Genomic DNA, 13,691 nt, shown 5'->3' on the forward strand with positions numbered 1-13,691 from the left:
ATTACTATGTTCGATGGATGACATTTGCAGTAATTAATTACTTAATACATCTGTCATTTGCTGAGGTAAAGCTTCTTACTGTGTCATATCTAATGAAATCCTAATAAGCAAATAAAAGAAGCAAGATTCAAACATTCCTTGAATGAATACTTGCATTGACACAGATGGATTAAACTTCTGAAGGGCTTGTATAATGATTATAAACAAGATACACGTAGCGTACTTGAAGATTGGCAGAGATTATATATGAAGGAACATCTGTTTGTCAGATTAGAAACACTGAAAGTTACAATTTATGTCAAATGAGAGTTCTTTTTTTCAACTATTTTTATTCAAAATTGCTTTAAAATGTTTTGGACACGTATCAAGTGTTATTTTGGATAGTCCATTTCACAGAAACGCTGAATAAAGAGTCTTGAGCAAAATTCTGAGGGGCACATTCAGTTGTAAAAACCTGTTGCTCTTTTTGGCATCATAGATGAATATGTAGTACTGATATTTTCATACAGTAAGCTGACTGACTTCGTCTTGTTTGCTTGCCTTGTGGTTTATGAGACATATAATTCATTGCAATACTCAACTTATTTTGGAATTTGTAAGTTATGTCAAGTAAACAGTCACTGATTCTATGTAAGAAGATCATTTCTGTAATTTTCTTGGGCAGTTATGTTAATTCATAGCATCCGCTTAATGATAAAATCATTGCAATACCTCAATGGTTTCCCCTGTATAAGCCATTTTTGTACCTCTGTAATTACAGGTATAAACAATAAAGAACATGATTAAAGAGGGGTGGATGTTCAAGAGCTTGAAGCTCAGTAATAACCACACCTGTTTAAATTTTATGGGGTGCAGTTTGAACCATACTTTTTTTAATGCTACCACAACTTAGGAGAAAGATGGGCAACAGTCGCAATCAAGTAATTATTGGGCTAATGAGGCTGGGTTATGTTTGTACAGGAATGAATGCCTTTCTAGAATTTTGATCAAGTTCATTTAAAACTTTTGTAATGCATCACCATATTCGGTTTATCCAATTAAGATTATCATATTTCATTCAAAACAGACCTTTGCTTTTTCTGAGTCAGAATTATTGAAAGCACTTGTCGGACACAATTTATTGTATATAAAGGAGAATATAAGTGCTGCTCTGTCAGTGATCTCTCACCGATTTCCTGCAAGCATCAATCTCTCAATAAAAAAAGAAGAGCAATCTATCCAACAGCTCCTGTCTGTTGAGTCATTTACATTCTTTGTTACTTTGTTACTTTGAAAGGCAACTCCAGACTCAAGCTACAGGATGCACATGCTAGTCTTACGTTCTGAAGTCTATAGAGCCAATAGAGACAGGGAATATCAAAACCTTCTCTGTGCATATGGACTGGTTTGAAATAGACTCCATACTCAACCTGGCCTTGATGGCTATATTTCAGCAATCTGAGCACTGCCTAGACCCCTCCTTTGTTAAACCTGTAGAAAGACACACCTGGGAGTCATTCTTGTGTTTACATTGTGTAAACAACAGGGCAGTTCAGGACTTGACACATATTCTCCAGTGTTGTAGCTGTATCTGTTAAACTCCATTTCAGCTAGAAGATGATTAGAAGACCATCTCCTGATTGCAGCTGCTTTAACCCATGCAGAGCTTGAGGGACTTGTACCATCTGGTTATGAGTCTGCCATATCTCCTTTTCCAACCATGCCATCATCGATTGCTTTACTGTGGCTCCATCAGCCAGTGAACTAGGCATGTTTAAGACCTTCCCAATCTTATCCAACCTCATTATTAAGGGAGGATGAAGGAAACTGACACTCACTATACCCAGTGGGAATCACCAATCCATTTCTCTTGGTGGCAGAGGATCAAAAGGCTAGTTCTGTCTCCTCCCAGAAGAGACCTGCACCCATCACACCCAGTTCTTATTAACTAGGTTTTTTCTTCTTCGTCCCATGGACTGTGTCAGGTGATGGAGGAGGTAAAGAGATGTTGATTTTCTCCAGATTTATGTCTCAAGCCTTTGGGATCTTTGGAGGCTAGGATCCTTTCCAGTTTTGGTGGGGCATAGTGGGTCAAAGTCCAGAATGGACTAACTGTTGCTGTCTTACTCAGTGAAGGTGAGGGAGCTGACTCAGAAGAGAGATGCCCATCATCCAGAATTTGGCATGAATGTCCTGAGTTGCTAAGATGCTGTATACAAAATTGTAATTTTTTGTTATACCCCCCAAAAAAAGATTTGCAAAAGTTGAAGCTGTATGCGAGTATTTTCAGTCCTTTCAGGTCTTTTCTGGGAATTTGTAACATATCAGTTTCCGGCATACAACTAGAGAATTTTCGGTTCTTTCCTGTCTTTATGGTAATTTGTAGCACAAGATCAGTTTCTGGCATATAACATGCTATTATAATCAGAACAGTTTGTTTCGTTCTTTCCCAGACTTTTCTGGTAATTTGTATCATATGACAGGGCTCAAAATTAGCAGCAGTCTGCTAGCCTGAGGCTAGGCTAGTAGATTTCCTGTCGAACTAGTAACTTTCATAATGTTAATAATGGGTTAGTAAGTTTCAGTTATCAACAGTCAGCGTTTGTTTACACCATTCCCTGATAAAGACTTGACTTCAGCAGATATTCTATAGATTCAAATCAGTGGCTATTGTAAACACAGTCATAAAATATTAGCATGAGAAGATGAAGTCAATTGCTGCCTCGGAAAGATGCATTTCTATAACAAGAAGCCATCCGATTTTGTGCATTTTGCTTAACAGAGAAATTATGGTCCTGTAAATAACAAGGGAAGTTTGGTAATTGATCCTAATTAATCTGATAACAAATTAAATAAAAAAATGACGTGTTATCACACTTTATTCACTCAACCACAGTAACAAACTACAAAGCGGTATACCACACAAAAGAACATGGCAAAAACTATTCAAAGAAATTAGTTTGCATGTTTGTTTTGTTTACTTTTTTTTGTTGTTGCTCACTAGCCAAATGCTCCAACAGTCACAAATGGGAAACTGCATATTTTACATTTGCATCGAAATAATTATAAGAATTAGATCAATTTATTACGATTACGTTATTGACACATCCTTTTCATACAACTACATTTTCTATAATGATAGAATAGTTTTTTTTTTTTTTTCTCTTACAAGAATGAACGAATAATTGAATACACTTGGAGATATCCATGCAGAAAGCCATACATTTGTTGGGAATTAAAGTCTCTGAGCATGGGCATCTAAGATAAAAACTTTTCCGCCTGTTTATTAATTTCAACAATACATTGAGGTCTGATTATTTAGTAAGAATTACCAAACTTACGCTGTTAATGATGAGACCGTAAATGGAGCTGTTAAATAAAACGCGCAGAGTCGGATTTCTTTATTTGGTGGGAATACACCTTTTCCAAACTGAAACGAACACTACCTTCTGATGCTAATATTTTATAACAGTGTTTACAATAGCCACTGCTTTGGTCATGCAGAACATCCACTGAAGTTAAGTCTTTATTAGGGAGAGGCCATTTAATTTAGGTTGGGGTAAAGACACGTGTTTTGAAACATGTTTCTTGCTCTGACTTTCTTATATAAAGGACACTGTGCTATTCCTTTTCTTACTTTAAATAATTCACATAGATATACTGTAACATCTCATATTTCAAAATGAGGCACAATTCCCTCCTTATAAGACAGACAAAGAAGGTGTTCAGCCACAGGGAAAAAGCAGAAGTTGAATGAAAATGACATAAAAAAGAGGAATAATTATTATGATAGGGAAAAACTTAATCAAAAGTTTCAGAAGACATGGACAAAAGACAGGGAGTGGCTGAATTATGATTAGGAAAAGAACATTATGCGGTGTAACTGGTTTATGTGATTCGCAAAAACAAACACAAAGAAAACATCCAGTTTTGTTGTGGGTTTGTTTGAACTTCAAAATTGAATTGGTAAACGTACATGAAAGCCATGGGCAACACAAAAAGAGTTCAGAGAGAAAAGCAGTTATGCAGATACCACCAGAATAATCAAACCCTGATAAGATCTTGGAAAGTTTAAGTCAGAATGTGTTTGACCAGCTGGTTAGTTTGTTTAGAAATGCACATACTATCGTGAAGAACAGAAGACCATTTGATGATTTTGTATGGATGTGTCATCTGGATGAGATGAAAGGAGTTGATGTTGGAGAGACTTACAGGAATGATAAACAGGTTGTTACATTTACTCACTGCTTGGCTGAAAGTGAAATGCAGAAATTTGTCCAAGGTGTGAATGAAGCAAGGTGTCTTGCAGTAGTGTGCGACGGTTGTACTGACAGTTCAGTTCAGGAGGAAGAAATTGTATATATAAGAATTTGCACAGGAGGAGAGATTAAATCATCATTCTTAGCAATTGATACATACATGCCAACCATTATGCTTTTTTTCAATAAATTACGCCTTACGCTTAAACATATTCAGATTACGCATTTTTGGTATATCCCCCTCCCAAAAAATTAATAATTTGTTTTCTCATTTTTGTTAACATCCCATTAATCCCACAGACCGTATTCTAGACAAGATGGCTTCTACATAACTTGGCAGAACTGTATGGGATTTTCAGCTGATAATATATCGGTAATGACTGGAATTCATAAAGGAGTTGAATTATAGATTTTGAAAAATGTCTCCATCAGTGTACATATCAGTTTGTCCCTGTCATTTGATGTACCTTGCTGCAGGAAAGGCTGCCGATAAATTAGAAGGAGAACTGAAGTATCAAGTCGGCATTCTACTTCATGTGGACAGAGTTGATGTGCAGTGGCGTCTTGTTTCCCAGGTAGAAGACCTAATCACTGGAAGATATAAATTTCCTCTTCTTTGTCAGTTTGTGAAAGCAATATTGGTTCTTTATCATTCTAATGCTGTGAGAGATTGTTCAGTATTGTTAACAAAAATAAAACTGAATTCAGATCCAGGCTCAATAACCCGGTACTAAGTGCTCTACTGGTATGCAAAACATTCATATTCTCAGCTAGTACAAAGTTTTTTTAAATGCAGTATGAGAGTCTGTTGCTTTTTAAAGCTGAAAGTGTTATATATGAAAACTTGATGCAGTAATTGATGCTAAAGTCCAGAGGATAAATAAATCATTTTGTACATATGCTCCTTGAATTGTATCATGTTATATGTGGATTACTCTTTTTCTGCTTGGATTACTCTTTTTGTCCACTTGGATTACACTTTTTTCTCGCCAGGGGATGGCATGCATGTTGATAGTGTAGAGAAGGCAGATGTTGAAGGTGATGACCACTGCACTGGATAATGCTGGAATCACTAATTGGCAGAATAAGATTGTGCATTTGGTAGTGACAGAACAAGTGTAATGATGGGCAAAAATGCTCGAGTTGTATCTAAGCTGAAAAACATCCAACCAGCTTTACAGTGTATTATTCACTGCTTTGCACACCGGCTTGAGTATATAAAGATGTAGTGACAGAAATCTCCCGTTACACAAAGATGGACACTCTTTTGATGGGACTGTATCATCACTACCATAACAGTCCCCTCAACAGAAGTAATTTAAATAGGTCATTTGCTGCTCTAGACGTATCACCAGTGATGCCAAACAGGGTTGGAGGCACACGCTGGTTACCGCACACTGAGAGAGCTCTTGACAGCTTCTTGATAGGATATACAGCCATCAAGAACCACCTTGAACAGGTATTAATCTTTAATTTAAAATTTAAATACCCATTGAAAATATAAAATGCAGCTTTAAATGCACGACTGTCACTCGCATATAATGCAGTTGAACTTATCACATGAAAACACGTTCCATTCATAAGTTTAATTGTACAAAGTTTAATTATAAAAATTGCTTTCATTTTTTAACTTATTTTATATTAAAAGATTACGCTTATTTTTCCACTGCTTATTTATATTTTATCCATATTATGTTAATTCATCATTCATTGTTTAACTACGAAGTAATGTTAGATTTTTAAAAAAAGTTATTTTTGTTATCAGCTTCCTTCACAGAAAGGAGCTACATTAGATGCACTTGGTAAGGCCAAAGGATTATTGAAAATAATGAGAGAACCTGCTACGTTGAAATTTATGCTGTTCATGACAGATGTTATATCACTTCTGTCCAAACTGTCATTAATGCTGCAAGACACAAGTGCTTCAGTTTGCTGACATCAAGCAGAAGTTGGATGCCACCATTTCCATTTTGAAGAAGTACAAATTCAAGTATGCTTAGCTAATTTAATTTCCTCCTCTGCAGACTTACATTCCTTTCTTGAATCATGCTGATTAGATTATATGCAAAATTTATGGTTTGTCTCACAGAATGTTTTTTATATTGATCTTTACGTATTGTAATTACAATTTTGTAATCAATAAATGTAAACATCATTAGGTGAATACAATCATTTATGGTTTTAATACTCATGTCATTCCAGCTGTTCTGAGAATATAAACTGTCATAGAACACTTTTACACTAGTGGTTAGAGCATCCACCTCAGATTTGGGAGGTTGTGGGTTCAATCCCCAGCTGAGTCATACCAAAGACTTCTAAAAATTGTACTAACAGCTGCTTCACTTGGCGTTCAGCATTAAAGGTTAGTGTTAGGACTTGTCAGCCTGGTGTCAGGATAATGTGACTGGGTGGGACATCATGCTACATGTCTGCGGTATGAGTTCCCAATGCTAGACATCACTATAAACTGCCACACTGCAGACATCATAGCAATATGACTGAAAAATGGTTAAAGCTACGTTAAAAAATCCAAATCACACTCACAACAATCAAGTATGTTGTTTTAACCCATGCATATTTTACAGGGATGGCCCTCAACTTAGACAGCTTGGCAGTACTTCTATGCTGACAAAGATAGACTTTGGTGAAGATGATTTGATCCAAAGGACCAGAGAGGAAGTGACAACATCCTTAATCTCATGTCTTGACTACAGATTTAGTGATGCTCATGATGGTGTTATAGGTGCATACAAGATAGCAGACTTCAAGATATGGCCATCTTCACTAGACAGTTCAGGTAATCTCCAATTACTGTTTTCATCAGACAGTTGATGTTTTGCCCATTTTCATATTTTTATATATCAATTTATGTATTTATTTTGTTGGGGTTCCATAACAAAAATGTGTAGATGTTATCCAAATATTATAGACATAATATTTCTTCAGCACTAAATTATTTTTCTTAAAATGCAACTTTTTGGTTTAATACAGACTTTAGTGATGATGATGTGGCAATTTTGGTGGAGGTTTTCCAGTCAGTGCTTGTCAGTGCAGGTGTGGATGCTGATGCAATGAAATTTGAATGAGACATATTAAAGAGTTTAGTTTACAGCAAGTAGGTGAAACATCATTGTTTTATTAACAATTCTTTTTTTAGCATAGTGTCTTGATTTCAAAAGGTAGCCATTATAAAAAATAAAGAAAGCTTTTAAAAACAATTCAATATAAAATATAAACATTATTTAAGTATTGACGTTACATTTTTCTTTATGTAAATTTATTCAAGTTAATATTTTCTTAATGTATTCTGTTATATTGCAGTTACAAAGATATCTATGCTTTGACTTGGCCCACAGTTGTAAAATCATGTGCTGCTTACTGCAAGAATATTCTGGCATTGATTGACCTTATCCTGACAATCCCAGCTGCGGATGCTGAGAGGGGTTTCTCAGAGATGAAAATGGTGAAGAGTGACTGGAGATAATGTTTACAACCTTGGGTTCTGTCCAACCTACTCTTTATAATGTTTCATACAAATGATATTGCACCATATGATCCATCACCAGAATACATTTGTGGAATGTTTCAGGGAGATGGGTAAGGAGACCAGAACAAACCCCATCTGGACCCAGAGTGCAGGTGGAGGACAAGAAAGGACACCTGGATCCCTTTCCAGATTTGGATCCAGATTATCTTGAGAAACAAGAAATGTGAATTGACTAATTGATGATTTGATGCAGGGTTTATACTTCTGTACTTCTGCATTTCATATGATAATGCTATTTAGGAAATAAAATTGTTGTTAATCTGAATACAAAGTGCGTGACATTGTTTTATGGACAGGACTAGTGAAGATTTGGCAGGACTAGTAAAAATTTCTCAGTATACTAGTCCTTCTGGCTACAATGAAATTTGTGTTAAATTCGAGCCCTGATATGATCAGTTTATTGCCATTATTCGAAATGTTTCATTTTGCTTGATTGTGTTTTCTTCATGATGTTCTGTGTTGTTTGTTTGTTTTTTTTATAAAATTAAATTTCTGCAACATGTGTTTACTTGTTAACTATAATTTGCAGTGTTTCTTTAGACCTTTCATGTGTGTCTTGACTTTAAATAATTGGGCATTGATTTTAAGCCCATCCTGAAGTCTGTATGGAATCAGATTTAATTAAATTCATCATTTTAAAGGAAAAAGGTGCTCTTTGTGTTTCAGAAATATAAAAATTGCTCCAAAAAATGAGAAAGCTGAGAATAGAGCCATGTGGTGTGTTAAATCAGGATCCAACCTTTGCTGTGTGGAAAACGATTTTGGAAAAAGATATTTTGGATAAGCTGCAAAAAAGAGCCAGTAGCAGTTTGAAGGAAAATTAATAGAATACACAGAGCAGTGTACTGCAAATAGTGTTATATAACTGCACACAGATAATGGTTTTGTAATGTTTTTAAATGATTTTATCATTCTTCTGGCTTCCAAGCAGAATTTTTATTTGCTTCAGGAAGTGTCAAAATTTGTTCAATAGAACTATTGGCATTGTAGAGACTGTTAGAAGCCATGACCAAAACACTGAGATACACAAAACTCTTTGAGACCATGACCGTGACTTTGAGACACATACTGTCTGTGTCTGTGGAGGTCTCTGCACAGCTCTTTCACTTATTGTGGAATGTGGCCTTAAAGACATCCAAAGTTGTGCAGGATTACAGCTAATCAACAGTTCCACATCATAAGCCCCAGTTTTGTACCCCCTTTCTGCTCATCATTCTCATGATGAGGTAGGAAAAGAAGATAGGGGAAGGAAGTCTGTGGACCCCTGCCCCTTCCATATGGAGAGAGGTAGTCCCACCCTCTCATGCAAAATCTCCTTCCTGATGTCCAAGTAGGTGCCAGATTTACCCTTTATTCAGAGGCATGGTCGGACCTGTCAAATGATACACTGGTCCTTTCCACAGCAAGGCAGAATCACCAGCTTTGCTTCTGGTATCTCTGTAGGAAGAGGTTTACTCTTTTCTAAGGAAGGATGAAGTAGAAAGGTTGAAGAACATAACAAGTCCAAGATTTTATTCCTGGATTTTACTTAGTTTCAAAGAGACGGGACATGTTTCATACCTGGTACATTCCATCCTTCCCCCAAAAGAAAGCAATAAAAAGAAATTTTAGCTTAAGAGTACACTTATCATACCTCTGATGCCAAGGCACATGCTTTTTCTCTCTGCTTGGAAGTTTCGAACTCCTTCATTGGACACGTTTTCAGAGATTACTCTTGAGTCTGCCAAGTTCAGTCTGCATGGATTGGTCTGTACACCAGTGGGCAGCAGATATACTTTTTTTCTGTGGGAAAAACCAATCACTTGTTCACAGTGAATGTCTTGCCAGTGCCAGACCAGAGGACATAGATGGTAAATGCCTTCAGACTGAAGTTGGATTGACTTTACACCTATGCCTTCCTACTTTTCAAAATAATGCCACTGGTTCTTCATAGGGTCAGGAGTCACAGATCATCCAGATAGCTCCTTTGTGGCCCAAGAGATTGAGGCTCAGCAATCTTTTCGAACCCTCTACCTTCATGCTTGGGTCATATTAAGTAATCAATTTGCCAAGACCATTCTTTGAGTAAGGCTGCCAAACACATTACATCAAATACTTTAAGCTCCAGGGACCAATCTCTTGTTAATGTCAAGGTGGATCTTGTGTGCTCTTTGAACACTATTAAAATCTGTTCTTTCTACAAGAATCTTACCCTTGTAACAGTGTTCCTCCTCACCTTAAATGGAGGAGATAAATTTGCTTTGTCAGTGGCAAAGAGATGTTTGCTTTTCATGTAATTAAGATTCAATCTCTTCTCTGCCAAACTGGATTTCTACTGAACAATTAGCTTCCGTATGTAGCTTCTGTTCCTTTTGAAATCCACAGTCTCAGTCCTATCTATTCTAGGGGCCCTGGGTGGCCGACTGGTCTTTACTGATCACTCACCTCTGTCTGCATGAGTTCCAATCTTGGTTCGACAATGTCGATATGTGAGGAAGTTTGTCATTATTTTTCGATGGGTCTGTGGTCCTTCCAAGGGTCTTCTTGGGTTCTTCCTCCACCAAATATACTAGCCTAACATTATAGTCACGTTATATGATGAAAAACAGTGTTAAATTCCTGATGGTGATAATGCTTCAGTGCTGGAGATGATCAAATCATTTTCTCTCATGAAATGGCATTTCTGATATTTTGGCAGCCTCCATCTCTTGGCGGATTGTTGAGACTATTAAAAGAATTTATATATCTAAGAGAGAGATCTTTTTCATGAAAATTGAAGGTCAGGTCTATTGATTCATATGCATTCAGGTGTTGTTCTTAAAATAACAACTTGAAACTTTGCAAACACAAAATAGTATAAACATGATGACATCATATACTTTGATTATTAAACTGGGACAGGCATATTCCAAATGGTTGTCTCACATGGCCTAATTGTTGCACACATGTATATAGATAGGAATGAGAGCCCCCCACCCCACCCCTGATCCTATTAAGGTTAGTTTTATATAGAAGGATGTTTATACAATTCTGTCTGCTTGAAATGTTAGAGTTTGCTACAATAGGGTATTATTGTCTGGTTTTATTTTCATTGCAGCAAAAAGTCCCCATTGACCTGGTGCTTTGTTTGCGTGCCTCTGTTACCCAGGGGCGAGTCAGCCTCACCTTGCCGTGGATAGTAGAGTTTCTCAGTATGATGGATTTTATGGCACCTCATTTGGATTATTACCAACTGCTGCTGTTTCTTCTACTCCATTTACACAGGTATATTACTGTGAAATGACAAATTAGCATTTACGCTTTAGCTTTCTCATATAGATGCACCTTTTAGCACCTATATAATTTTAAAATATATATTTGAAATAAAACATTAAGTATAACTGTGGGTGCAGGATTGTCTTGGCAGACATAGGGCAGTCTGCAAATTGAGCTGATGTTTTTAATGTAGTTATGTTAGTCATTTTTAGTAATAAGACAAATACATGTACATGTGAAATTAATAACAGATTGGATGGTAATAATAATAACCACATTTATTTCATCTTATTTGTACTTTGTTGGTATCAAGGGGTTCTTCTGAATATTTCTTCGCAAACAAAAGTGGTACTTTGGAAACCATAAATTATTATGAAGGTCTTTATAAGCAAGGTCAGAGTCATTGAAATTTGTTGATCAGTAATCTCCAGAGACAGCCATTCCTTACTAGTGCCATCATAAAAGACTGTTACACATGGGATTTGTTTTAATGTACAATTTATGGTTCTCTTGTTTACACATTTTTTTAATTCAAGCATTTAGGTTCATGTTTGAGATTCATGTAACAATTAAGAAAACTTAACATCAGATGGACAAATGAAATTTGGTAGTCATGCATAGGTGGATGATGAGATTAGGTTTTTGTGTCATAATAGCAAATTTGTCAAACTAAATTTTTCAGTTATTTTGGACTTCATCTTTTTATAAGCTCTTCATTAGGCTGATAATCTTATGTTGTATTGTATTGTTGTCCATGGCTTGCATTTAGGATAAGTAAGAACCCAATGAGTTTGGAGTCAAAGGCTCAACAGTCAAGATCACTTTAACAGAAAGAAAAAAAAATATGGTTTATGTACAAGAGTTCTCCACCATTTACAGTTACAAACTTTATGAGTGACTTGCATTTGGGGTAAGGAAGAGTCTTTTTGATTTTGGGATGAAAAGGTCAAAGGTAAAGGTAAAACATTTTAAGAAGAAGAATGGTTATGCACATTAACTTTAATGTCCCATCATCTGTAGTTACCAAACATTATGGATGGCTTGCATTGGTGGTAAGGAAAACCCCAATCAGTTTTGGGTTCAAAAGGTCAAATGTCATTCTCACTGTGACTAAAAAATAAAATGGTTTCTGCACTGTAATAATTCTGCATCACATACCAAGTAAAACTTTGTGGATGGTTTGCACTTGGGGTAAGGAAGAAGCATGTCAGTTTTGTGGTTAAAAGGTCAAATGCCAAAGTTATTGAATGAAAGATGACATAGTTTCTGTACGATAATATCAGTTCCATGTCTCAGATCTGGACCAGACTTTGTCAGTAGCTTACACTTAATATAAGGAAGATGCCTATTAGTTTGGGGGTCAAAACTTCAAAGAGCAAGGTCACTTTCACTGACAGAAGAAAAGTCATTTTGGCACCCAATATTTTATCTGCATAGAATGATATTCAATACACAGTGGGCATATACTGTTGCAGTAGCAGTACTCTTGTTGGACTGAGGTAAGGAATTACTTGTTTTACAAACATGGCTCTAATTAGAAATATTTCTTGTATCAGGATTAAATGAAAATCACCTATCAGTTTCATGTATTTTTGACCCTAGAATTCCCTGTATTAGGATATAGACATGAAGTCTAGTCCAGACTTACGCAGAGATTTCACATTGTGTACCCTTGGAGTTCACATGCAGAATAGTATATAAGTATGCAAACTATCAGTACAAAGGCATATAGATCTATATATCATTAGAAGTTTTGATACCTCATAAATATATGTTGATCTATAATCAGTATTTTGGCTTGGAGAGATTTATTCCTGTCAAGCTTATGTTATGCTGTCTACTCATAGTTACTAAGAATAGTTTGTATTTCTAAGAATAGATGCTTTTCAGTGTTTAGTTCTATTGAATGTTAAACATTAAAAAAGTGAGACTGTCTGTTCAAAGAGGAACATAACTTAAAATTGAATTCTAAAAGGAAATTATAATACTAGGAATGGTTACCTCCCTTTAAATTGTTTGCCTGCTTTTATCTAGAATAATTTCAATGACATAATGCTCTAATAAAGTTACTGCTGAAATATTTTCTTCAAAGTTCTATTAATTTTTTAAAATTAATTTTCAGCTTTGAGGAAAGAAACTTTCAGAATTCAGACGCATTTTTTGTTTTTGCCTATGATCATTAATTTTAACATTATTCTCAATTTTTCATAATTTTTTCATCTTTTTGATTCTGTTTAATGTACTGGATATCTCTTTAACCATCAGTATTCTCAATACTTTGATTTTCTTTTCAGGATGACATGGGAACAGCTGCAAGTTAAATTTACTTTCAGCCGTATTATGGTGGTGACACTCAGCAGCTGGTTGTTCAGTGTAAGACTTCATTGTGTATAGTCTAGCTTTGCTTACAACTGCTAAAAAGTTAGACAAGTCAATTTGTCAGATAAATTATTTGCTTTTACTGACATTTATGAAATTGATATCTATTCATATTGTCTTGAATATAGCATCATCTGCTGCACACGAATGACACTATGCTGAATTGACATTTGTGTATCTAGAATTCGTATTGAATAAGATGCTTTTGAACTTCTGTAACATAAACGAGTTTTATAAAGTGTAATATTTGCCAGATTGGAGAGATGTCTGTCTGTTCTCTCTTGCATGAACCT

The 13,691-nt window shown here is 35.7% G+C and overlaps 1 protein-coding gene across 2 annotated transcripts in view; it reads left to right on the top strand.

Annotated features, from left to right (window-relative positions):
• Window positions 1–13,691, top strand: part of LOC149808155 (codanin-1-like) — a 107,338-nt gene that overhangs the window by 45,440 nt on the left and 48,207 nt on the right. For both annotated transcript variants that reach the window (XM_089973947.1, XM_089973955.1), the window contains exons 13-14: window positions 10,862–11,028; window positions 13,314–13,392. In XM_089973947.1, the coding sequence (XP_089830073.1) occupies window positions 10,862–11,028; window positions 13,314–13,392 (246 nt within the window). The remainder of the gene's footprint in view (window positions 1–10,861; window positions 11,029–13,313; window positions 13,393–13,691) is intronic.

Source organism: Sinohyriopsis cumingii, chromosome 1 (genome assembly GCF_028554795.1).
Source record: "Sinohyriopsis cumingii isolate HCF-2022 chromosome 1, ASM2855479v2, whole genome shotgun sequence".
Classification (NCBI taxonomy): Eukaryota; Metazoa; Mollusca; class Bivalvia; order Unionida; family Unionidae; genus Sinohyriopsis; species Sinohyriopsis cumingii.